Source organism: Phlebotomus papatasi, chromosome 3, assembly GCF_024763615.1.
Source record: "Phlebotomus papatasi isolate M1 chromosome 3, Ppap_2.1, whole genome shotgun sequence".
NCBI lineage: Eukaryota > Metazoa > Arthropoda > Insecta > Diptera > Psychodidae > Phlebotomus > Phlebotomus papatasi.
Window position 1 is genome coordinate 9,056,263 of NC_077224.1, and position 26,458 is coordinate 9,082,720.

At 38.1% G+C, this 26,458-nt stretch overlaps 3 protein-coding genes across 3 annotated transcripts in view; 1 reads left to right on the forward strand and 2 right to left on the reverse strand.

The window, feature by feature from the left end:
• Window positions 1-4,376: 4,376 nt before the first annotated feature.
• On the reverse strand, window positions 4,377-13,593 carry LOC129806632 (pre-mRNA-splicing factor ATP-dependent RNA helicase DHX16). Its single transcript, XM_055855356.1, has 3 exons — window positions 12,484-13,593; window positions 7,149-8,369; window positions 4,377-4,919 (listed from the first exon to the last, which is right to left on the reverse strand). The coding sequence occupies exons 1-3, from the start codon at window positions 13,468-13,470 to the stop codon at window positions 4,443-4,445; spliced, it is 2,685 nt and encodes an 894-aa protein (XP_055711331.1). The 5' UTR covers window positions 13,471-13,593; the 3' UTR covers window positions 4,377-4,442.
• Window positions 13,594-16,948: 3,355 nt separating this feature from the next.
• LOC129806631 (protein MCM10 homolog) lies at window positions 16,949-20,555 on the forward strand. The gene is made up of 2 exons (XM_055855355.1): window positions 16,949-17,098; window positions 17,163-20,555. Exon 2 carries the CDS (start codon window positions 17,177-17,179, stop codon window positions 20,525-20,527), a length of 3,351 nt encoding a protein of 1,116 aa, XP_055711330.1. The 5' UTR covers window positions 16,949-17,098; window positions 17,163-17,176; the 3' UTR covers window positions 20,528-20,555.
• LOC129806630 (uncharacterized) overlaps window positions 20,548-26,458 on the reverse strand; it is a 31,878-nt gene continuing 25,967 nt past the window's right edge. Inside the window, exons 4-5 of the mRNA XM_055855354.1 lie at window positions 26,014-26,434; window positions 20,548-24,691 (exon numbers count right to left, since the gene is read on the reverse strand). Of these exons, the coding sequence (XP_055711329.1) occupies window positions 22,348-24,691; window positions 26,014-26,434 (2,765 nt within the window). The 3' untranslated portion in view covers window positions 20,548-22,347. The remainder of the gene's footprint in view (window positions 24,692-26,013; window positions 26,435-26,458) is intronic.

The window sequence follows — 26,458 nt, forward strand, 5'->3', positions numbered from 1 at the left end:
TTGACAAAAAAAACCAGCAGATTTTGTTCTACTTCTTTTCAACATAATAAAAAATATAATTAATTCAAGCTGTTAGACATATAAAAATACAACATTCAAACTATATCTCCTGAAATTTTTATTTAAAAATGTATCCTGTGGAACTTGATTTTCTGGAGACATTTTTGAAAAAAAAAACATACTTTACGGTGGACAAGATTTGTCGGAGTTGGTTCATCTGGAAACCAAAAACCAAATATTTCCTGTTACCTGGAGAGTTAAACTAATCTTTGAACAAAGAATTTAAAAAAAAATGAAATTTGAATACCAGTTTTGACATGTTTTACACTATTTCGTCTTGTAGAATGTAGAATACGTTTTGATCAAGTGAACATGAAATTTTTCGTTTAAGGATTAGTTTAACTTATCAGCTAAAAAGAAAAGTATGTTTTTTTTTCAAAAATATCTCCAAAAATAAGGTTTCAATGACTAAATTTTTAAAAAATTTAAATAAAAAATTAAGAAAATATAGGTCATGTTAATGTTGTACTTTTATATGTCTCAGAGCTTAAATTAATTTTTGTAAATGCTGAAAAAAATTGAGATATTATTATATTTTACCAGTCTTCTTAATACACGTAATCCCTTAACTATCTCGAGAATGCGTAATGAGAAAAAGAAATATATTGAGTTTTTTATGTAAGAAGTGTAAGAATCTTTACGCATGTTTTGCTCAGAACCATTGAAAAACATTATATCGTTTAATAAATCATCATCATCATCAAATAATTGCAAATTCAACTCATTAACAACAATGCCAAATTTATGGATAAATATTCCATTTCATTTTTCAAGATGTTTTTGAACTTGCTTCAATATGGCATAAATTTCTCTACTGTATAGCAGCCCTTAGGGCCCTTAGGTTGATGTCCCAAAAAGATTCCTTTTTTGGAATTGTTCTAGTATTTAAAAAAAATCTCTACAGATTCTATTCAGTTTTTTTTTTAAATATTATATCGTGGGTGTGTTACACTTCAAATAAACAAATAGTAATTGCATTACAATTTTTTTTTAAATAATTTCAAAATGAGCGTGGCTTATTTTTAGATGAGTGCTAATACTCAAGCTACCCCCTCATTTTGAATTTTTTAAAAACGGTGCCGTTGTTAAGCTCAAATTACCTTTATTTTGACTTTTTTCTAAACAGAAAATCTACGTTTTTCAAAGTATAATTTATTAATACTGTAAACTTCAGTCTTATTCCCACTTTTCGCAGTGTAGGTTTAGTACTGATAATTTCCGATAGAGTGTGGTGTGATTGTATGAGGGGAATTGAAGATGGAAGAGGGAAAAAATAAAAAAAGTTTAGTCAAGAATAAAAAGTGGAAGGAAAAGGACCAAAAAGGACGTGGTATTATTTCGTCCCCAGCCCAGAAGAAATTCATTAACGTCTACAATTTTATATAAATAAGGGAAGAGCACCAGCGGTCGGCAGTGTTCTTCGGATCGTCAGGTTATCGCCATTTTGTTGCACTAATTCAAATCAAATTTTAAAAATTATTAGCTACTTTTTGCCATTCAACTCTCACAAGAATGCAATGCATAAGCTCAGATTTAAGTTATAAAACCAATTTTTGTGAGACACCTAATTAAATTCGTGACGATCCGAGGTACAGGGTATAAACTTGCAATTATACCAATTTTGTGTTAATTTATCATAAAAATTTATAATTCAAATCTGCAGATATAGCTAAATGGATCACTAATTAATTTAATTTAATTTATATTTATTCCATTAAAAGTACAGGTATATATACAATTTAAGTAAGTGTTCCAATTTTGATTTAATTGCTACATCTTTAATTCAGAGTATATTATAAGTATTAAACAGAGGTTTAGAATAGAAGAATATATAATATAAAGTAGATTTAGGTGACTTTTACTTAATGAATGATATTTGACAGATTAGCAATATTAGAATAGAGCTTTTAAATGCTATCATTAACTGAATTTAAACTTGCTAACACTTGTTTAGCTGTTGGATCACTGTGTGAGGCGATATGCGGCAGTTCTCGATAAATTTCAATTGAAGTTTATCGAAGAAGGAGTCGATCATTTGAACATTTGCCAGTTTGTGCAAGCGGTATGTTGAATAATCTCGCGGTTTTTTTTTATATAATTTCAAGGAACTTGTTCTGGATAATCTGAAATCGTTTTTTGTGGGTTTTTGCACAACTGTACTAAACAGGGCTGCCATATGTTAGCATACTATAAACTACAGTTATGAATAATAACCTTTTAAGGCGTTTATATAATTTAGACCGGCTATTAAGAAGGGGATATGAAATACGAAGAAGTTTCATTGATTTAGTTGTAGCTCAACAATTTGAACAAATTTGCTTTAAAATCAAGCGTGAAAATCGCCAACAAAGATTTGTGCCCGATTGAAAAAGAGCCGATTTAGCGAGAGTCCACTGTAAATTGAATTTGTTGTGATGTTTAGAAGGATAAGAAGAGTGGGAGAGAATGAGATAGACACATGCAAGGCATATGAGAAAGAAAGGGAACGGAATTTCGACTTCATGAAATTTTCCTGATATAAAAGGTGTACCGGAGCCACTGGAGCCATAATAATCCAAATCTAATTTGGCTGAAAAATCACACTTCCCTTCAAGATAGAGAAAATGGGACTTAGAAAAGTTTCAGAGCGGTAAATATCCTGTCAGAATGTATCAATTAGAAATAAAATATTACTTTTGTTCCATGTTTTTCTATCCTTATTATATTTACTAAAAATTCCTGGTTCTATGGTATTTTTCTGTTTTGTATTTTGCATAAAAAGATTACACAGAAAAAATATTTTGTAAAAATGTTCGTAAATGTTTGTGAATTCCTATGGAGGAGTTACGAAATGCTCATGAATTGTATAAGTATAACCCACAAACAAGTTCGTAAAATTTGTTACTTTTTTCACAAACATTGTTCGTAACACGATCACTTGACGAGCATTTTTTGTAGTTTTACAAACATTTGTTCGTAAATGTTCGTAAAATTTTGTCATTTGGTCGTAAAATGTTCGACAGGAAAACAAACATTCACGAACAAATGACAAAATTTCACGAACATTTTTTGTATGTTTACAAACATTTACGAACAAATGTTTGTAAAAGTACAAAAAATGTTCGTCAAGTGATCATGTTACGAACAATGTTTGTGAAAAAAGTACAAACTTCTACGAACTTGTTTGTGGGTTATACAATTCACGAGCATTTCGTAAGTCCCCCATAGGAATTCACAAACATTTACGAACATTTTTACAAAATATTTTTTTTCTGTGTGTAAGAATGTGTCAATTAGAAATAAAATATTACTTTTGTTCCATGTTTTTCTATCCTTATTCTATTTACTAAAAATTCCTGGTTCTATTGTATTTTTCTGTTTTGTATTTTGCATAAAAAGATTAGAATAAAAACCGCAGGTCTAACAATCATCAATGAAATATCATTTGCCCTACTTTTCCGGCAAAATAAACTTATGTAAGATTATTTTATGAAGTTCATTCATTAGAATAATGCACCTATTAAAATTCTAACGAACTTGCGGTTACGAAGTTCATTCAAATAATGATAAGAATGTTTTGTTCTGCGGTTTGAGAATTTTACGGTCTTCTAGTCTCCCCGAAATCCGTCCCTTTCACCTACTTATCGCCTTGTCGACGCATGAGGGAGATTTATGAAAGCATGGAGGGTATTCCATTGAATAGGTCGGTCAAGAATGCGAAGAATCCACCCCCGAAGCCACCTCATGGGATTCACAATCGACTTAATTAGCCATAAACCATTATCCCTTCAGGGAGGATTTTCTCACAGGGATTTGATCGCAGTACTCGTTGAAATTTTTGTCTGCAAGGAAAATTCTTGATTTTCGGATGCAGTTTCACGAGATTATCCAAAATCCCCTGACCCTCGTGCTCTTCCTGCACGTTGTGTTGAGGAGGTCATTGATCTGGGGACCATCTCCCTACATGTACGCCTCAATCACCAACATGGGCAGCTATTTCGTGCTCCTGTCGATGGTTATCATCCTGGTGGAGCAGAAACGCGCCCTGGAACCTTACCTGGAGTCCCTGAGTGCACCATTGAGGTACATTGTGATAGCCTTCCTGGCTCTCTTGATGCTGGAAACTGCGATGATCCTCATCTGGAGCCACGTGGAGATTTTCGTACGGGACATCTGCCATTTTGTCCTCAGCAGCTTCGAATTCCTGAACACCACAAATCCCCGACTGAGAATGGTAGTACCTGAAATCTTCATCACCAGCATCGGAATTTCTGCCCTAACTGTCGCCATGACGGCCACGACAGCCGGACATCGTTTTCAGAGGAAAATTGAAGTTCTTCTTTCTCTGTAAATTTATTAACCTAAAAAATACATCCTCTCCTTCTAAACTAAATCTTCTCCCTCTAAACTGTGATTGTTGCTCTCCCGACAGTCTTGGGCATTTTCTTATTGGTCGAATCCTCAAGTTCTTTGGGTTTGTAGTAGTGCGGAGCCACTTCCAGCAGCCATTTGCTCTCAATCTCCGTAACCTGGCGCATGTACTCCTTCGTGGTGAAGACCAGCTCATGGTACAGCACCCACCGCGGTAGATCTTCAAAGAGAGCTGAATTCGGATGAATCATGACAGTCTGGTTGTGCTTAATGGTCTTGTAGTTCCCTCCCTTGGACAGCCGAGCGATGTGGTAGAAATATCCGGCAGTTATTGCCTTCCGGATATTCATGGTTTCCGGCAATCCGGACACCATGTCAATCTCCACTCGCTGCATCAGCCCCACCAGCTGCTCCCGGACATCCCGGGCACGCTTCATGGAACGGTACTGAATGAAGTTCTCATAGCACCATTGAGTACTGAAGTCCGTGTCTGCCCATTGATTGTACACCTGAAAATAATTTGTCCGTCATTTTGAAAATCCTCGGGGACCTAGATCGTTCCATTGATAGGTCAAACTTCCCTAACGGATTCTTTAGCACGAGCTAAGTTCTTACGAGAAAGAATTTTAAAAATATTCTCAATATCGCTGTACAACCTATTCCACCATTGTAAACCCAGGCGACGGTTAATCTTACGCGTATTACTAGCATTACTAGCATTACCTTCAGTGTGATATTGTTTAGGTTAGGCACCAAACCACCATAATTACACCTACTAAATCACCAAGTTTCATATTTGCAGGTTACTTGGAGCATCCCTGATGCCGAAAATGAGTAGCCGAATTTTCAGAAATCAGCGGTTTCTGAGATATCTTGAAAAATGTGTAAAAACACGATTTTTCTGAATTATCTCGAAATAATTTTATGCTTTTTCGCTCGTTAGGTTCATTTTGTAGTTTTGTGTAGATGCGTTTAAAAAAAATATAAAACGCAAATGACAGTGTAATTAGTTCTCGAGATTTTTCAGTTTTCGTGAATGAATGAATTCTTCGCGGAGCCTTGCGGATCGCGGAATTTCTCGCGGAGCCTCGCGAACCGTGGAAGTTTTCGCGGACCGCGGAAATTCTCGCAGATTTTCGCGGATCGCGGAATCGTTTACGAATTTTAGCGGACCGCGGAAACCCTCACGGATTTTCGCGAATCGTGCAATCGTTCACGAATTTTCGCGCACCGCGGAAATCCTCGCGGATCGTGAAATCGTTCACGAATTTTTGCGGACCGCAGAAATTCTCACGGATTTTCGTGAATCGCGGAATCGTTCACAAATTTCCGCGAACCGCGGAATCTCTCGCGGATTTTCGTGGACCGCAGAATATCTCACGGATTTTAGCGAATCGTGCAATCGTTCACGGATTTTCGCGGACCGCGGAATTTTTCGCAGATTTTCACGGGCCGCGGAAACTCTCGCGGATTTTCGTGGACCGCAGAAATTCTCACGGATTTTCGTGAATCACGGAATCTTTCATGGATTTTCGTGGACCGCGGAATTTTTCGCAGATTTTCGCGGGTCGCGGAATTTCTCGCGGATTTTCGCGTACCGCGGAATCGTTCACGAATTTTCGCGGACCGCGCAATTTTTCGCAGATTTTCGCGGTTCGCGGAATTATTCACAAATTCTCGGGGACCGCAGAATTTCTCGCAAATTTTAGCGGTCCGCGGAATTTCTCGTGGATTATCTATCGCGGACCGCAGAATTTTCCGCAGATTTTCGCAGAATGCGGAATTTTTCTTCATTTTCAAGTGAAACTTGGCATATATCAAGCCTAAAAAAGGCTCGCTTTCGTCAATGCGAAATTTCTCAAAATAGTTCAGGAGTTTCACAATTCAATGCAAGTTAAAAAATTGTTATCGGTTATGAATCGGTTCATAACCAGTTAATTACCGATTCAGATCGATTCATAAAATTACCGTATTTTTTTCTAAAAGAGTTCAGGATCATATGTTTCAATTTTGAATTAGGGATAAAAATTTGTCATCGGTTATGATCCGGTTTATAACCAATGAATTACCGATTCACCATCGATTTAGACCGATTCATAAGTTACAGTATCTTTTTTTCTAAAATCGTTCAGGAGATTCACTGTTGACTTAGGGATAAAAATTAGTTATCGGTCCATAACCGCTTCATTACCGGTTCACAACCGATTGAACACATTTACAGATCACTGCGAAATTTCTCAAAATAGTTCAGGAGTTCCACAATTGAATACGGGTTAAAGATTTGTTATTGGTTATGAACCGGTTGATAATCGTTCAATTACCGAATCATTACCGATTCAGCCCGATTCATAAATTACCGTAATTTTTTTTTAAAGAGTTCAGGAGTTTCATAATTCAATGCAAGTTAAAAATTTGTTATCGGTTATGAATCGGTTCATGACCGGTGAATTACCGATTCATTACCGATTCAAACCGATTCATAAAATTACCGTAATTTTTTTTCTAAAATAGTTTCAGGAGATTCCCTATTAAATCAGGGATAAAAATTAGTTATCGGTTATGAACCGGTTTCTAACCGATTGGAATCGGTTTATACTTGTCTGTGTTTCCAAGACCTTTCGAACGGTACCAAACATGTCCAAATCGATTCAGAAAAGCGCTCTATGAAAGCTTTTTAACATTCGACCTTGAAAAATCCTTGATTCAAGGTCAATTAATTCAAAAAGAGGTGTACTCACCTGCAGCAGACTCAGATGATCCCCATTCAAGTGGTTGAAGTTCTTCCTGGCTGTGTCAGCGTGTATGATTTTGTCCTTTGGCCTGTAGAAGATGGCGCTGTTGACTGACAACATGGCGGCAACTGTGACAACTTCCTCTGCGCACTTGTACTTTTCGCTGGCCAGCAGCATCTTGGCCATCATGGGATCCACCGGAAACTCCGCCATCCTCCTGCCCAGCTTCGTCAGTTCCCCGTGATGATTGAGCGCTCCCAGGGCGTAGAGTTGCTCCAGGGCCAGGACTAGCGTTTCATGCGGCGGCGGATCCAGGAAGTCAAAATGCAGAAGATCATTTATCCCCAAAGCTTTTAGTGTCAGCACAGCATTTCCCAGATTGATTCTCTGAATCTCCGGAACTGTATTATCTTCCAGTTCGTGCTTGTATGCCCAGGCTGTGTATAGCCTGAAGCACTTTCCTGGAGCCGTCCTTCCGGCTCTTCCGGCTCTCTGATTGGCCGAAGCCTTCGAAATCGGCACAACCATCAGAGTCTCCATTCCCGTCCGGGAATTGAAGTTATTCTGCTTGGCAAATCCCGGATCAATGACGTAGATGATATTGTCAATTGTGAGGGATGTCTCGGCGATATTTGTGGCCAGGACAACTTTCCGGGCATTTGGAGGAGTCGGCTCGAAGATTTTTGCCTGCATATCACTCGGGAGATTCGCATAAACGGGCAGAATGAGGAGTTCTTTCAATTTCGACCCCAGCCTCTTCACTCTGTCCGTCAGCATCTCATTGCACGTCTCAATCTCCTCCTGACCAGTCAGGAACACCAGAATATCCCCAAGCGGCTGCGTGGCATGGATCTGAAGCACAGACACCACGCAGGCATCGATGTAATCCGCTTCCGGAGCTTTGGTGTAGTAAATGTCCACGGGGAACCTTCTGCCCGGAATCCTAAAGATGGGAGCATCATCGAAGAAGGCTGAGAACTTTTCAGCATCGAGAGTTGCGCTGGAAATCAGCAATTTAAGTTCTGGACGGAATCTAGCAATGTCCTTGACCAGGCCAAAAAGAATATCCGTGTGGAGAGTCCTTTCGTGAGCCTCGTCAATTATCATGACACTGTACGAAGCCAGATCGGGCTCTGACAGGAATTCCCTGTGCAGAGTTCCGTCTGTCATGTACTTGATCACAGTACGTTCGGACGTGCAGTCCTCGAAGCGAATGCTGTAGCCAACCTTTAAAAATATGTTGGTTTCATCATCAAAAATGCCAAATCAAAATTGGCAGTATAAATTCAAAATCAATTTTGGTCAGCAAAAAGAAACAATTTAGATCAATAAAAATAAATTAGGCAGTCAAAAATAAATTTTGGTCAGTAAGAAAAGGATTTGGATAATTATGGCAGCGGCACACCTTTTAAATCAGGACAAATTCATGAAATCAAAATTCAAACTCTCTTCCTTTCGTGGACGTTTTATATATGTACACATAACGTACTCTTTTTCTTTTGAACAAACTGCAACAAATTCAATTTAGTTCAATCCAATTTCTAGTGCTAATGGCTCCGGCACACCTTTTAAATCAGGAAAATTTCATGAAATCAAAATTCACATCCCATTCTTTCTCACACGTTTTGCATATGTCTATCTCATTCTTTCGCGCTCCAAATTCGATTGAGCTAAATTGAATTTGTTGTGATGCTTAAAAGAAGAAGAAGAGTGCAAAAAAATCACTCAAAATTTGATCAAAAACAATTTCCATCAATAAATTTTGATTAGAAAAAATTCCAAATTTGATCAGTACACAAAAAAAGAAATTCGAAAAATGGGTTAATTATGTAAATAATTTGACAAAAAAAGCATGAAATGAAAAGGGATTTTGGGCGTTAGAGCTCAAATTTGATTAGAAAAAAAATCAAATTTCCTAATCAAAGATTCGTTAGTCGAAATCGATTTCAGTCAGCAAATTTTATTTAACAAAAATTCAAATTCGATCAGTAAAATAAATAAGAAATGCGAATAAATGGGTTAAATAGAATTTTTACTAATCAAAATTCACTTTTTTCTGTTTTTCGTAATTAAAATTAATTTTTCTACTGTACGAAAAGTGTCTTTTTTTTCCACTAATAAAAATAATTTTTTCGATTATTAAAAAGTTTTTGTTCTACTAAATAAAAATTCAAATTTTTACTGAACGAAAGTGACGTTTTCAAACATCAAAATTATCGTTTGACTGCTCTTTTATCGATCAAAATTGACTTTTTAACTAATTAACTTTTGTATTGAATGAAAATGGATTTTTTGATCGATCAAAATTTACTTATTTTCACTGATCAAAAATATTTTTCGATTCAATGAAAATGATTCTACCGATCGAAATTCACTTTTTTTAAATCAAAATTGATTTTTCTACTGAATTCCAATTGCTTTTTAATAGATCAAAATTGACTTATTTTTACTGGTCAATGTAAATTTTTGTACTAAAAGAAAATTGATTTTTATCGATCAAAATAGATTTATTTTTACTGCTCAAAATTATATTTTCCACTGAACGAAACTTTGGTTTTTTTTTTTGGTGATTACATTATTCGCCTTATCTTTACTGCTGAATATTATTTTTTCTACTGAAACGAAATTGATTGAATCAAAATTGACATTTTTACTCATCCAAAATACTTTTTCTAATCAACAAAAATTCTTCTTTCTACTTATCAAAATTCACTTTAAAAAATCAAAATTAATTCTTTTTACTAAACCGAAATTGCTTTTTTATGGATTAAAATTTGCTTATTTTACTGATCAAAATTATTTTTTTCTAATGGACAAAAATTGATTGACTTAAAATTGTCATTTTTACTCATCCAAAATATTTTTTGATTTTAACAAAAACAGTTCTTCCTACTGATCAAAATTTACTTTTCTAAAAATCAAAATTAATTCTTTTTACTGAACCGAAATTGCTTTTCATGGATAAAAATTGGCTTATTTTTACTGATCACAATTATTTTTTCTAATGGACAAAAATTGATTGACTCAAAATAGACATTTTTACTCATCCAAAATACTTTTTGTTTTCAACAAAAATGGTTCTTTCTACTAATAAAAATTCACTTTAAAAAAAAACAAAATTATTTTTCTACTAAACCAAAATTGAACCGAAATTGCTTTTTATGGATAAAAATGGAGTTATTTTTTACTGATAAATATTATTTTTTCTATGAGCAAAAATTGATGGAATCAAAATTGACATTTTAACTGATCCAAAATACTTTTTCTATTCAACAAAAATGGTTCAATCTACTGATCAAAATTCTCTTTTTAAAAAAATCAAAATTAATTCTTTTTACTGAACCGAAATTGCTTTTTTATCAAAATTGACTTATTTTCAATCAAAATTATTTTTTCTAATGGACTGAAATTCCAAAATATATTTTTTTCTATTCAACAAAAACGGTTCTATCTACTGATCAAAATTCACTTTAAAGAAAAATCAAAATTATTTTTTTTACTGAACTGAAATTGAACCGAAATTGCTTTTCTATGGATCAAAATTAACTTATTTTTTACTGCTTGTTCAAGATGAACATGCACGTTCATACAAATAATTTTCAAATAAGGATTTTTTAATCTTTAAGGGATAATAATGGGTTTTAATTCATATCGAACTACTTTTGAAAAGTTAAATCACCAAGATATTCATCATAAGTCCTCACATCCTAAAAAGGATACGAATTATTCAACACAAAAGTTGGAAAGTTTTGGCTTCACCAAGACTTTACAAGGGTTTTCGTTACCCCTACTTTTTAAGTCAATGACTCATCCTTAAAGGATTTAAGGACTACTACACAATTTTTAGATACATTTACTACTAGAAATGTCCTGTCATTTCAATTAGAGACGAACAGTTTAACTAATATACGGATTTTAGTTTTGGTTAAATCGAGTCATTTCACGAAGTATACAAAACAAGCCTCACTTTAACGGCAAATATTGAAGAAACTAGGATGCTAAACGATCCTAAACTTTTACCATCCTATTTTCTATATCCTTAACTCTATCTGATATCAATTTGCTATCATTCTAACAAGTAGTTTCTATGATATTAGAGATTGAAAATTGTCAAATTCTTATTGAAAGTAGGTCATTATGCTTAGTGCTAATGACACCCGTTCATTCACTTCTTGATCAGCATTTTTTCGTCAGCAAAATAAAGAATGTGCAATTTTGCATTGACGCATTATGGGTTCACGAAGTTCACCTTAGTAATTAAGTGGGGTAAAAATGATTTTGTATAAATAGGGTTAATTTTTGTTAAATAAATCAGATTGCGATAGAGATTCCTGAGTTTCACTTCTAGCAGCACGAGAGTGCTTGTTCCAGAGAAATCGCATCTCCCTTTTGGCCCAAGACCAGCGGCATCCTATTGCCTAAGGATTACCAGCGGCCAATTGGCTCCCTACTGCCAGGAAACAGCGGCTTCTCTTCAAGAAGCCTTAAGACCTAGGGCAGGCTTTGAGAATATTTCTAGAGGAATTTTTCCCTAGAGGCATTCATTTGCCGAACTGCAAGGTTGGAAATTTATTTCTAACCTTGGTTAAACTCTCTCGAGGCACCCCCGGGGGTAGCCTACACAAGGGGGCATTACTGCCTTAAGCCCGGTGGCTCGAAAGAGCCGTTACTAGAGGCTGTGAAAACAGCCGAGAGTCAGTTCAAATAGTGGAAGAATCCCCCAGGAAGTTCTCACCAGAGCAAGGGAATAATCTGACGAGATTCGGATTATTCTCTTCCTCTAGCTTCGGCTTTTCAGCTGTTTGGAGCCGAAACACTGCTGAATATTATTTTTTCTATGAACAAAAATTGATGGAATCAAAATTAACTTTTTAAAAAAAATCAAAATTAATTCTTTTCACTGAACCGAAATTCCCTTTTTTATGGATCAAAATTTTCTTATTTTTACTGATAAAATTTTTTTTTCTTTTGAACAAAAATTAGTTTTTATGGCTCCGTCATATCTTTTAGATCAGGAAAATTTCAAGAAATCAAAATTCACGTCTCATTCTTTCTCAATACTCTTGCTTATGCTTGTCCCTCTTTTTGCACTCTTCTTCTTCTTCTTCTTCTCAACATCACACCAAATTAAATTTAGTCTTGAGAATGAAAGGGACGCGAATTTTGATTTCACGATTTTTTTTGAGTGAAATTATTTTTACTGATCGAAATTGATATTTTTACTAAGAAAATTTCATTCTAGTAATATTGAGTATTTGTGGGAATATTGAGAAATTTAGTAAAAGCATTCCAAATTCCGGAAGTTTAATAAATGGAAGGGAATATTGGGAATATTACTCACCTCATTTCCAAGTTTAACGCTCATTTCCTGAGCTACTCTCGCTGCCACGGACATGGCAGCTACTCTCCTGGGCTGCGTGCATCCGATCTTCCGGGAATCCCTGGTGTATCCGGCCTCGTGGAGATACTGAGGGATCTGCGTGGTCTTCCCTGAGCCAGTTTCACCCTCGATTATCAGGATCTGATGCTGCTTTATGGCTGCTATGAGGTCGTCCCTGAAGGGATAGACCGGGAGGGACTTTTTCGTCTCCTCAATGTCCATCTTCCTGCGTTCAGCTTCAGTCAGTTCGACTTTCTTCTCCTTGCCCTTGGATCCCTCCAGCGTGAGGGCTTGGATGAATTCTATCTGATCGTCTAGCAGGAGATCGTATTCCTCCTGCTGACGCGAAGATCCTGCATCCTTGGAGCCAAACTTGAAGACAGCTGAAGCAAGTTGTTCAGCTTCCCACTTTTTCTGCTCCGAATTGGGCATCTTTTCCCTCTCGTCCACCTCCACGTACTCACTCTTGTCGCCCTTCTTGATGTCCTGAGGCATGTGGTACCGCTGGATTCTCTCCAGTTCCCGAGCCTTCTCGTGCTCCTTGGCAATCTGGAGAATCTGCTTTTTGTACGCTCTGTCCTCCTTCTCTCTCTCCGTGAGCACTGTATCCTCAAAGAGATACTCATCATCGATGATATCTGCCTCTAATTCCGCCACTTTGTCCTCCTTCCTCTTCTCCAGGTACTTCCTCCTTGAAGCTATTCTCAGTTGAGGAAGCATTTTCTCCCTATCCTCAACTTCCAGCTTCAAACGCTTTGCCGCCTCCTCGTAGGCTTTCTTTGAGGAAGTCTCCAGGACTCGGCGTGTCTTGTCCTCATCCCTCTTCTTCAATCTATCGGCAAATTCATCTCGTTCCCGGATGTCTTTCCGACGCTCCTCTTCGGCGCTGTCTGGGCTCTCAGAACTCGAACTCTCGTGCCGCCTCCGCCTCGAACTCGAACCACTCATTGTCCTTTTTCACTCTGTTCACTAAAAATCACAAAATTCCTTGCAATTTACCACTAAAAAACCTTTTTTTCCCAGCACAATCGTTTCACAAAACAAAAACAAACTTTGAGGTTAGGATACTGGGACTTTCGGAGATTTCCGAAAGGGATCTGCGCAAAAAAAACTTGCGCGCTGCGCGCAGGGGCGTGGGAAGACTTGCGCGCTAAAAGCGCAAAAAAATATCAACTTTTACGCGCAATATTCACTGTTTGCGCGCAATTTTTTCTTGCGCGCAAGCTCTATTTTTGCGCGGAAACTTTTTTACGCGGAAAACATTTTATTTGAGACTGAAGAAGGTAATACCAACCAACAAAAAGGCTTCAGTTTCCGGTTTCCAGAAAAAGCATTTAGTTTCTCTGTGGATTCGTCCTTCTTTACACAGTATATACTGTTCCGAATAAAGAAACGTAGAAACCAAGCAATAAAACTGAGGACATCCATTATTCTTATCAAGATAGATCTAAATGCTGCCCATGATTGCGTAGTGCATTAGTTCCATTTATTTTAATATTTAAAGAAAAATCCACCGTGTCTTAAACTACCCTGTTCAAGATGAACATGCACCTTCAATTACTATTAAATCAATGAAATTTGTAACTCCCACTTTTTAGGTAGATTAGACAAAAAAATCAAATTTAATACGTTTTTGGATACTTTTAAGAAGTTAAATTACTAGTATTGATATGTAAGAATCCTTCATTCCTTACAAGGATACTAAAATTTTCACTTTAAATTTTGTCATATTTTGGCCGATCCAAAGATGAAAAAATCTAATAACACGCAAAAGGTTACCTATGCTTTTTAAGGATATGAAATATCATAAAAGGATTTAAGGACTCTTACCAACTTTTTAGAGATACAAACTAATAGTAGAGTACGATTTTACATCTTAAACCATTATAGTTTAGCTAAAAACTAGGGAATAGTTTGAGCCAATTTTATACTAAACATTCATAAAATAGACAATTTTTATGGGCTAATTTCTAAGACTTTCCTTAATATTTTATACATTTAAACTATACCAACTAATTTTTGAGTTCTTTAATTACAATATTTCAAGAAAAAGATCAATTTAAATATTAAAATTATAGTAAATATTAAAGATTTGCTTTAGTCTTACGAGTCATTTCATCATTAAAACATCAAAATATGCCTAACTTTACGGGGATATTGTAGAGAAATAGGAACATAAACTAGAAAAATAGGATAAACACACCATTCTAGAGATATTAAGGAATCCCATAAGCTAGATCTAATATCGTTTGGTCCACTAGTTTAAGAGAAATTAGCATCTAAAGATAATGAAAAATCAGGTCAATAAGACAGCTGTTCGGGTAAAGTCAATGACTCTAGTGCATTCACACTCTGTGTCATCAGCGGTCAGCACATTTTTCTGTTACAATTAAGAATTGCACTTTTGGTAATGACGCACATAGAATTTTGTCAAGTGAAAGTGGGAGAAAGTGATTTTTAAGGGTAAAAATTTTCAATAAAAAATCAGATTGCAATATCCCAGCTATCGGAGTTTTCACTACAGTTCAGCAGCACGAAAGCAACTAGTGCTTATTTACAGATTGCATCTCCCTTTGGCCAGATTCATCGGCAATACTGTTTGCCTAAAATCTATCAGCGGCCAATAGGCTCCAACTGCCATAAGGACAGCGGCTTCTCAAGAAGCCTTACGATCCAGGGCAGATTTTGAAGGACATTTCTTGGGTAAATTCCTGTTGAGGAATTTATTCTCTAGAGGCATTTATTTGCCGGACTGCGAGATTAGGAAATTTATTTCCTGATCTCGAATTAAAACTCTCTCGAGGCACCCCCGGGGGTAGCCTACACAAGGGGGCATCACTGCCTTAAGCCCGGTGGCTCGAAAGAGCCGTTACTAGAGGCCGTGAAAACAGCCGAGAGTCAGTCCGAAAGGAGAACGAATTCCCCAGAAGTTCCCAAAAATATTCTTATCAGAGCCAGGGAATAGTCTGACCGGATTCGGACTATTCTCTTCCTCTTGCTTCGGCTCTCTAGGTGAACGGAGCCGAATCAACCCTGTTCCTAATATCTTCGGTGTCCCATATTTATTTATTAAAACTGTCGACATAAATTTCTATCTTCAAATTTTCTAAAATCAAATCGTCAGTTAAATCAGCATTTGTCGTAACTTCCTTTTGACAACTTTTCAGGAGACGAAATTTTCAGTTCAGCTTTATTTTTCTTAAAAATGAGCCCCGAATGAGATACTTTTGAGTCAAAATAATAAAAGCGGCACTAATAAACTGTAAGTTAACTCGAAAAAATCTTCATAAAATGATTCAAAAGCTGAGATATTGAGATATATATTCGATGAAACACAATAAGATTTTATCGTAATTTCTATCGTTTATAGAGCCGTAACTTCCAATGTATGGAAATCTTAGAAGTTACGACAATTTTCAAAAATGCATTATATCAATTTCAAAGACTCTAGTGATAATAAGCACCTTTATTTGACTAAATTAATCCATTAAACTCTTATCCCTGTCCCTAAAAGCTTTTATTCATAACTTTTATTGCGTAAATTTTGCGTGCCACAAAACAAGCGGTTTTGAATGAATGACAGATGGGCAGGGATTTTTTCTTACTTTTTCCTCACAAATATTGAATTAAAATTAGTTAATGTTGCTTTATTCGCACTGTCTTTGGATATTTGGAAAAGTTTGTGAACGTTTTAATGAGAAATATTACATTTTTGTTGCAAATTACAAGCCACGCAAACGAGCAAAAAAAGTTACGGCAAATGCTGATTATTGAAATTTTGTATGGAAATTTGTCGTAACTTCCCCAAAAATGGAAGTTACGACAAATTCTGATAAATTTTTCTTAATTATGGGCACTTACGATAATTTTTGTTTAAAATAATTTTTAATGGGCTTATAAAAGCTTCTTCTTCTCAAGTGCGTTCAATAAGCAAAATTACGCCGATCCTAAATATGTATATATCCCAAAATCGCAAAAATGAAGTTACGACAAATGCTGATTTAACTGACGAAATACATTCTTCTAAAATTAATGAACTTTTCTTCTAAATTCAATATTATTTATTATAGATAGATATTGGGTTTTAGTAGCAGGACTTTTTTTTAAATAAGTGAAATATATGATAAATCTCTTCTTATCCGCTATAGAATTGATTTCATCATCATAATTTTCAACCACATATCGCTATCGAGGCGCTAGTTGGACTGATATTAAAAATAATTTATTAAATTAATAATAATATTAATTATTATTATTATTATTCATCTCAATATAAAAAACCGTAAAAGATAAATGCAGCGCGCGTGAAAATTTTTGCTGCTGCGCGAATTCAGCGCGCATAAATATACTTTGCGCGCTGCGTCGTAAAAATCAGCTAGCGCGCAGCGCGCATAATGCCTTAGTGCGCAGATCCCGCAGAGCATTTGACATGACATTCTCTTTTGGAGGGAAAATTTTGCTCCGTGCCTTTTTCTTCACAAAAATCACAATTTCTGGTGAAAATTATTTAATTATATTGCATTGAGTGTACAAAGTGTCTCACTAAAACATTTTTAAATAATAAAGAAAAAGAAAAGTAAGCAAAAAACGGTTTTTATTGATTTTATTTGTCTTAACCTCACTTTTTTGGTTTTTTGCAGGATTTTTTTGAATTATGAGCAGTTTGGAGCCTCAAATTGGGTCCCAGAATGAGGATCCGGAGTTGTATGATTTGGAACAACAGCTCCTGTTGATCTGCAATGAGGACGATCCCACGCCGAGCACTTCCCGGACGTTTGATTTCCTGGCTGAGGAGCAGCCGGAGGAGCATTCCCCGGACAGGGGTAAGTTGAATAAGATTTTATCAGACAACCGAGCTGAGGGCGTGGGGCATGATTCGGACTCCTCTGACGATGAGGAGATTAGGAATTTCCTAGAGAGGAAGTACAATGAGTATGGAAGGGATATTCACATGAGCATGAAGAGGCGGGAGGAAGAAAAGAAAAACAGGGTTGTGGAGCTCGAGGTGGAGAGGAATATGCAAGGATGTGACAAACTGAAGCTCACTCCGCAGCTTCCTGCCCTTGGGAGGGTGTCTAGAGTGCCAGAAACTCCCGGAGAGGCTCCAAAGTTGAACCTTCCGGGAGTACCAAAGCTCCAGAGGATTAAGGAAGAAATAGCAGCAAAAAAGGACGTTTCTGTGTATACAGATCCGGTTTTTGGGATGAGGCTGGTAAAGCCTTTGGTGTCTGGTAAATTTCTCGAGGAGAGAATGAAGGATAAAGTGTCTGTTTCCATGTCCCGGATAAGGAATGTTGTGGACAATCTGGACAAGTCTCTAGATTGGGTATTTGCTGGGGTTATTGTCAGCAAGAGCCCGGTGAAAACATCCCAGAATGGGGCTCAGTACTCCGTTTGGACACTGACAGATCTCAAGAATGATATTAAGACGTGTACCTTGCTCCTGTTCAAAAGTGCTCATAAGGATCTCTGGAAGACTCCACAGGGAACTGTGGTGGCTGTACTCAATCCCAATGTCATGGAGAGGAGAAATGACAAGACAGAAGCCAATCTGTCCATCAATACTGCAGAGAAAGTCATGATTTTGGGACAATCAAAAGATCTGGGAACCTGCAGAAGTCGCAAGAAAAATGGAGATCCCTGCACTTCCATTGTAAATCTCTCTGTTTGCGATCATTGTGTCTTCCACATGAAGAGGGAATTCACCAATCTCTCAAGGCGCTCTGAATTGCAATCTGCGACTGCTGGGAGGGGACTAAATGAGCTCCGGAACAAGGTTCTTGGGAAGAATGAAGTTTTCTACGGAGGACAATCTTTCACGGCAATCCCTGCTAAGAAAAATGCCAAACAGGTAGCCAAAGACAATCAGAGACTTCTGTCTCTATCTGAATACTTTGGCAGAACAGCTTCCAGCAGCTCGGCTGGAAATCCTGGCCAGGCACGCCAGGAAAAGGTCAGAAGAGCCGAAGCTGTTGCTGAAGTGAATGTAGCTCAGAGACAGAAAGATTTAGAGAGATTGAGGATCCTCAGGGCAGAATCTTCATGTGGAAGTGGTCCTGGTTCAGTGAGAAATCCGGGAAGCGTGAATCCTGGGCAGAAAACCTGCCGAGAAGGAGAAGTTGCTCAGAAATTGAAGAATCCTGACCAAGGGAAGCTTCTTAAGGCTGAAATTTCCTCTTCCGGAAGTAGTTTAAATCCCCAGCGACCTGTATTAAGAAATCCATGTGCCATTCCTGGCCAGAAGCTTCAGGAGATCACCGGAAGAGCTTCAAATCTTGGCGAATTGACTTCAGCTCAGAAACCGAAGAATCCTGACCAAGGGAAGCTTCCCAAGGCTGAATCTTCCCCTTCCGGAAGTAGTTTAAATCCCCTGCGACCTGTATTAAGAAATCCATGTGCCAGTCCTGGCCAGAAGCTTCAAGAAAAGCCTGGAAGAGCAACAGCTCTCGGCGAATTGAATTCAGCTCAGAAGCTGAAGAATCCTGACCAAGGGAATCTTCTCAGGGCTGAATCTCCCTCTTCCGGAAGTAGTTTAAACCCCCTGCGACCTGTATTAACCAACCCATGTGCCAGTCCTGGTCAGAAGCTTCAGAAAAAGCCTGGAAGACCTACAGCTCTCGGTGAATTGAATTCAGCTCAGAAACCGAAGAATCCTGACCAAGGGAAGCTCCCAAAGGCTGAATCTTCCACTTCCGGAAGTAGTTTAAATCCCCTGCGACCTGTATTAAGAAATCCATGTGCCAGTCCTGGCCAGAAGCTTCAAGAAAAGCCTGGAAGAGCAACAGCTCTCGGCGAATTGAATTCAGCTCAGAAGCTGAAGAATCCTGACCAAGGGAATCTTCTCAGGGCTGAATCTCCCTCTTCCGGAAGTAGTTTAAATCCCCAGCGACCTGTATTAACCAACCCGTGTGACAATCCTGGTCAGAAGATTCAGGAAAAGCCTGGAAGAGCTGCAACTCTCGGTGAATGGAATTCAGCTCAGAAGCTGAAGAATCCTGACCAAGGGAAGCTTCTTAGGGCTGAATCTTCCATTTCCGGAAATACCTTGGCTTCCCAGCCGTCTACATCAGGAATCTCAAGTGTCAGTCCTGGTCCGAAGCTTCAGGAGAAATCCGGAAAAGCAACAGTTCTTACAGAAAAGAACCTAGCGCAGAAACCGAAAAATCTCGATCGACTGAGCGTTTCCGGGGCAGAATCTTCCTCTTCCGGAAGTAGTCCAACTCAATCGACATCTACTTCGTCTGGAAATCCCCCAGAAACCTCTTCCGGAAAGCCCCAAATGGCCATATTCTCTTCAATGATCCCCACCTTGAGCAGATCATCTTTTGTAGTAGATGTCGAGAGCAAGGCCACATTGAGAGCGCGTGCAAAGGCCGCAGAAATATTGAAGAAAACGCCCCTGCAAAAATCCAATCCAAATTTCATCAAATACCGTGGAACGGAAAGCGGGAAGAAGAGGGTTTTAGAGGAGATGAATCAGGAACTTCCAAGTGCCAAGCGACACAAAATTGAGGAGCAGGCTAAGAAGGATAGAATCCAGAAAATCATGGCTGCAACAACGTCCCATATGGACCTAGTGGATCGCCGGGAAATGCAGGAGACGCAGAAGTACCTCAATACTCTGGAAAAGAAGGAAGCTCTTGAAGAGAAAATGCTCTCAACTTACAAAGTTGCCTGCAAAGCCGTTGCGTGCAAGAAATGCAAATATCTGGCATTTTCTGCTGCTCCCAGGTGCCTAGAAGAGCGTCATCCTCTAAAGGTGATTGACACAGAGAAACGCTTCTTCAAATGCGGTGACTGTGGCAATAGAACAGCAACTGTCCACAGAATCCCAAAGTTCAGCTGCAAAAACTGCTCATCGTCGCGCTGGGAGCCAACTGGGATGATCCGGGAGCGCATTGTTGAGTCCACAGGAGATAAATTATCCATCCGGGGAGATGAGGAGAAATACCTGGGGACAACTACAGCAGGAAACATCAATCTCCTCGTCCCTGACGATCAGTAAATTCCAATAAAACAGGCATGTTTCACAATCTCTTTTTTTCTTTATTTTTGTTTCCATGCAATTCGAGGTTTTCAAAGCACATTTACATCGAGAGATTAGTTAATGGGTGATATTCCTTAAGACTATTCAAGTACTGACGTGTTGACACCACCTTCCTGGTCCTCTGCAACCCCCCATCCGCCCACAAAAATCTCTTACCACGCACAAAAGTTCTTAAAAAGAAAGTTTACGAAATGAAGAGAATTCGAATCTCAGGTTTCTTAAGAAAATCACATTAAATACAGCCATTATTTTATGTATAATGTAACAAATTTTTAAAAATTACTTTGGGAAAAATTTAGGAGGCATTTTCGTCAAAAATTGAATTTTCAATCAAATCGGTTTATTACCGATTCATAACCGGTTGAAACCGATTCAGATTTATTGGGAATTCGAAGACCTTTCCAACGAATCCAAATTTGTCCCATTCGGTTGGGAAATACGCTTTCTAGAGGCTTTTGAATACTTAACCTTGGAAAAAGTTTAGGAAGAATGATCCAAGGTCACTTACCTTAGGAAATTAAAATTAAATGTGTGACAAATTTTCAATCTTCAAGCTTAGAAATTAACAAATCCGAGTTGTTAAAAGACAATTTAATTTCTACTTCAATTTTTGGCTTAAAATTATTTTTTTCTGTGTTTAGGTTCCACAGGTTCCATTCCGTAATACAGAAATATTTAAAAGTTGATCTAGGTTTGTTCTTAGATCAACTTTTAGAGCCTTAAAAAGCACAGGTCCAGTTGTTCTTAAAGATTCAAAATTTATGATTTAGGATTCGTAGGACCTTTAGGCTTTGCCTAAATTCTATGCATTTAGGTTCTTAGATTCCACAAGTTTGATTTTCCTTTTGAGAAGATTTTAAAGCTGGATTGGTTCCAGCTGTCCTGAAATCCTTAATCAACTTTTAGTGTCTTTTTGAAACTATCGGTACAGGTGTTCTCAAAGATTCAAAATCTATGATTTAGGATCGCTAGACCCTTTAAACAACTTATTCCTAAATGCTATTTGTATCTACTCAGGTTCCACAGGTTCAGTTTCCTCTTTGAGAAAATGTGAAACCTGGAACAGTTTATTGCCAGTTCAATTTTTAGGATCCTAGTTAAAATTGCTAGCCCAGTTGTACTCAAAGCTTCAAACTTTACGATTTAGGATCCCCAGGCCTTTTAGACTTCTGTCTAAATGTTAGCATTTTATGTACTCAGGTTACATAGGTTCATTTTCGTCTTTGAGAAAGTTTGAAACCTGCAACAGTTTATTTCTAGTTCAATTTTTAGAGTCCTAGTTAAAACTCCTAGCTCAGTTGTTCTCAAAGCTTCAAACTTTACGATTTAGAACCCTAGGCCTTTTAGACTTCTGTCTAAACGTTAAGATTTTATTTACTCAGGTTCCATAGGTCCGGTTTCCGAGAAAACTTCAAAACTGGAATGGTTTATTTTTTAAATTTTTGGAACCTTATTCAATATCCCAATGAAACTGCTCTCAAATACTCAAAATTTACAATTTAGGATCTTTTGGTATTTTAGACTTCAGCCTAACTGCTACAGGTTTATGTTAGGCCCCACAAATTTGGAATCCTAAAATCGAGGAAACTGAAAACTTGGAATGCTTTACCTTAAAATGGCCTTCTAAAGCTTTTACCAGTCCAACTGTTTTTTAAGGATCCTAGAACCTAAAGAATCCCGAATCGTCTTCGAATTATTCACCAGACAATAGAAATCACCCCCTAAAATTTCCCAAAAACATCCAAATGTTGAAACAAAAATTTAACTAAACAAGGAACCTAAACAATAGTCGTTGCATTCCCTTCGGAATCCCCTAAAAGACTGAAGAACTTAAATGAGATATCTTTGGACAATTTCTTATCCAGATTCGAATTATCCAGATTATTTGTAATCCCACTAATTCTAGGCGGATTGGCGGCTGTCATATCAACGTAGGACTTCCCCCTAGCAATAGGACTTTCGTAGTGGTTAGGATCCAGCTGAGTAGGTTCACTGTCTCTTAAGGTTTCGGGCTGGTTCACGTAGCCTTTGGTTGTTGTTGGAACGGTAACTTCATTTTCGTACCGAATTTTCTGATCTACTGTTCGTGTCTCAATCAAGGGCCTAGGTGTATCGTAGCCTTTAGGTGGCTGAGCATCTGTAAGGTTTGTTGTGTCAGTCTGACCACTGTTTCCCGTTGTGGCGACATTGGAATCATTATCTGGGTCGGAGAAGATGGAATTTGGTGGATACCAGAGGTGATCTAGACAATCTTCTGGGACCTCAACATTGGGTATCTCCTGTTCATTGTCGGCACAGTAGAGTGGATTTGAAATGGCATTCTGTTCCAATTCAATATATTTGGCATTGTTGCCTAGGAGCCTCTCCCATTGAGATACTAAAACTTTAAAAGCAGGCCTTGCTAGAGGATCATCGGCCCAACAGGATTTTATGATGTTGTAGATGTCTTCGGAGCAATTCTTAGGTCTTTCCATGCGATACCCTTGTTTTAGGAGGTGATATAGGTTCTGAGGAGGTACCCCAGGATATGGAGAAGCACCTAGAGTTATCAGTTCCCAGGCTAGAACACCAAAAGCCCAGACGTCTGATCTTGTAGTGTAGACATGATCTGCTAGAGATTCAGGAGCCATCCATTTCACTGGAACTCGATCCTTGGAACGCTTAAGATATGCATCATCCTGGTAGACATCCCTGGTGAGACCAAAGTCAGATATTTTGCAGACTTTCCCTTCTGCCAAAAGAACATTCCTTGCAGCGAGATCTCGATGAACTAGTTTAATCTCTGTCAAGTAGGACATACCCTTGCATATTTGCCAAGCAAAGGACAGGATATCCTTGACTGTAACAGGTTCGACTCCATTGGTAAAGTCAAGTCCAGCACATTCAATTTTTCGACTGAGTCTGAGGTAGTTTCTTAGCGATCCATATCTAGCGTACTCGATAATGATCAAGGGATTATCCGTTGCAAGGGTACAGGCTCCTAGGAGCCTAATTACATTCGGATGGGAAACTTCTTGAAGGAGTTGAAATTCCGAAAGGAGAGCTAGGAGTTCTACTGAATGGGCACCTGTTTTGAGCATCTTTACTGCAACTGTTGTTACTCCTGGTCGATTGTCGATGTCAGAAGCAAAACCCTTAACCACTTTACCGAATTCTCCTTCTCCTAGAGTAATATCTAGTGTTAGTTGTACTCTAGGAAATTCCCATTTCGAATCAGGATCGGTCTTGAAGACAAATGGACTGTTGATGGGAACCAATGGAAGATCTGCATTAGTAGGATCGATGTCAGGTGAAAAAGCTATCCTTTCCTCAGGCAGCGATTTCCTCTTGCATCTCTTGTTATGACCACATTTCGTTAGTATCAGCACGAGGACTATTACGAAGAGTATAAGTGGGAATCCAATAACCATGCTCAAACAAGAAGCTCCACATTGAAACGATGCCCAGTCCCTAACATGAGTTGAAACATTGAAAACCCTTCCATTTTGATTGGTAGTCGCGTCTAGGCTTCCTGTCACTAATTGAATGTCATCGATCTTGGGTTTTACTTTGGGTTTCTTCTCCTTCTTCGGATAGGAATTCGCTGGTGCTCCACAAGAGCATTTTCCCATGTCGTCGCAACTACAAACTCCTACTCCTGAGTAGATTCCCAGTCCGCTGTCATTGAGCTTCCCTGATCCATAAACGTGCTTCGTGCAATCCTGAGGGCAAAGGTAGTGCTCGGCATGTTGTCCGATCTCTTCAAGTGGATCACAGATCCCGTCGGGACAGTAAGTGAAGTTAGGTGAGCACGTTGCGTAATACAGAGTTAGATGAATCTGCAGATCATTCGTCCTCCATTGACAACTACCGCCGTTCACTCCAATTCCACAAGTTCTAATGCAGGTGGCCTTTGTGTCCATTTCGGAACAGGATTTGACATGAGTTGCGTTGGCTAAGCACGTACCATTCCCATAGAAGTCATCGTGTACATGGAGAACCATAGATTGGGTTTGTTTCAGAAAGCTTATGGTGAGGTAGTAAATTGTTTCTCTAGCATCCTGCAAGGATGTGGTATTCCTAACGTAGATTATACCTCCTAGGGGAGTTATTCCAAAGGCATCTATCGGATCGCTGGTAACTCTGTGAACAAAAGAAATTTTGTTAGTACAAACAATGACTAGTAACGCTTCTTGATGAAGTTAAACAACTTCAAACTACGTTAACGTAAGCTTCCTGAAGAACGGGTTTCCGTGAACTTTTGAAAGCGGTTTTGTTAAAACAGAAGCAAAAGCGGCTAACGGTTCCTTGATGAAATGAAGAATCTTCAAGCCACATACCCGTTATTATTTTGTTAGTTTGATCAAGAAAACGCAAGTGTACTCTCTTGATCAAACTAAGCGACTCTAGGCTATGTTAGTTTTCGTGAAGTTCTGAAAGCAGTTTCGTTAAAACAAGAAACGAAAGTGCCTAACGGTTCCTTGATCAAATAAAGAATCTTCAAGCCACGTAACCGTTATTATTTTGTTGCTTAAACAAGAAACGCAACTGCGCTTTCTTGATCAAACTAAGCGACTCTAGGCTTTGTTAGTTTTCGTGAAGTTCTAAAAGCAGTTTCGTTAAAACAAGAAACGAAAGTAGCTAACGGTTCCTTGATCAAATAAAGAATCTCCAAGCCACGTAACCGTTATTATTTTGTTACTTAAACTTTTTTAGTTTTCGTGAACTTTTGAAAGCGGTTTCGTGAAAACAAGACACAAAAGCGGCTAAAGGTTCCTTGATCAAATGAAGATTCTTCAAGCCAACGTAATCGTTGTTATTTTCTTAGTTAAACAAGAAAACACAACTGCGTTTTTTTTATCAAACTAAGCAACTCTAGGCTTTGTTAGTTTTCGTTCACTTTTGAAAGCGGTTTTGCTAAAACAGAAGCAAAAGCCGCTAACGGTTCCTTACTCAAATGAAGATTCTTTAAACCAGGTAACTGTTATTATTTTGTTACTTAAACAAGAAACGCAGCTGCGCTTTCATTTTGAAACTGAGCGAGTTCAAGCCTTGTAGGTTTTCGTGAACTGTTAAAAACGGTTTGGAAGTCCAAGAAACAAAGGCAACTGATACTTTCTTGATGCAGAGGGAACTTCAAGTTACGCAAACTTCTTTGCTTTGTTAGGTAAACAAATAAACGCGACTACACTTTCTTAATCAAACTAAACGATTTCACAGTGGAAATTGTTTTCGTAAGCGTTTAGAAGTGATTTTGTTAGAACAAGGAACAAAGGCAACTGACGCTTATTTGAAGGACCTTCAAGCCACGTAAAGCTTGTTTCGTTGATTAAAGAAGTGAACGCAACTACGCTTTCTCGATCTAACTAAGCGATTTTCAAAGTTTATAAGTTTTCGTAGGCTAAAGTAAAGTCAACTAAAACTTCTTTGATCAAGCAAAGCAAGTTAAAGCCACGTAAGCTTACTTGAACTTGATAGAAGGAACTTTCAGCAAGTCCATCATGTTCTTCGGTTGAGCTACTCTTGTCATATTGGTTGCTGTTCTCAGGACGTAGATATCATGAGGGTAAGCGATGTCCTTAGCCGTCTTACTCTCCAGTTCTGCTAAGGCTGCCCTAGCAGAAGCCTCGCTTTGTCCGTTCACATAGTTTCGTCGGTTGTTGCGTTTCTGTTGTAGCATTGTTTTTCTGGAACTTTCCTGTCGAGCTCCTGATGACAAAGCCATAGCTGTAGGTCCATCCAGTTCGTGAATTAGGTTTAGGTCCGCTATTATACAGATGCTCGTATTGGCTGAGTTTGCTTTGGTACTCAAACTGGTATCCATAGCTCGAAGTATTACACAATACGGGCTTTTTCGTAAGATTCCATCCCTTGCAAAAAGCAACTCTGTGAAAGATTTACGATAGAGCG

Coding starts and splice junctions, on each gene's coding strand:
- LOC129806632 (XM_055855356.1), bottom strand. CDS start 13,470: ATGAGTGGTTCGAGTTCGAGGCGGAGGCGGCACGAGAGTTCGAGTTCT. Junction 8,370..12,483: donor GCGTTAAACTTGGAAATGAG/GTGAGTAATATT, acceptor ATATTTTTAAAG/GTTGGCTACAGCATTCGCTT. Junction 4,920..7,148: donor ATCATCTGAGTCTGCTGCAG/GTGAGTACACCT, acceptor AATTATTTTCAG/GTGTACAATCAATGGGCAGA.
- LOC129806631 (XM_055855355.1), top strand. CDS start 17,177: ATGAGCAGTTTGGAGCCTCAAATTGGGTCCCAGAATGAGGATCCGGAG.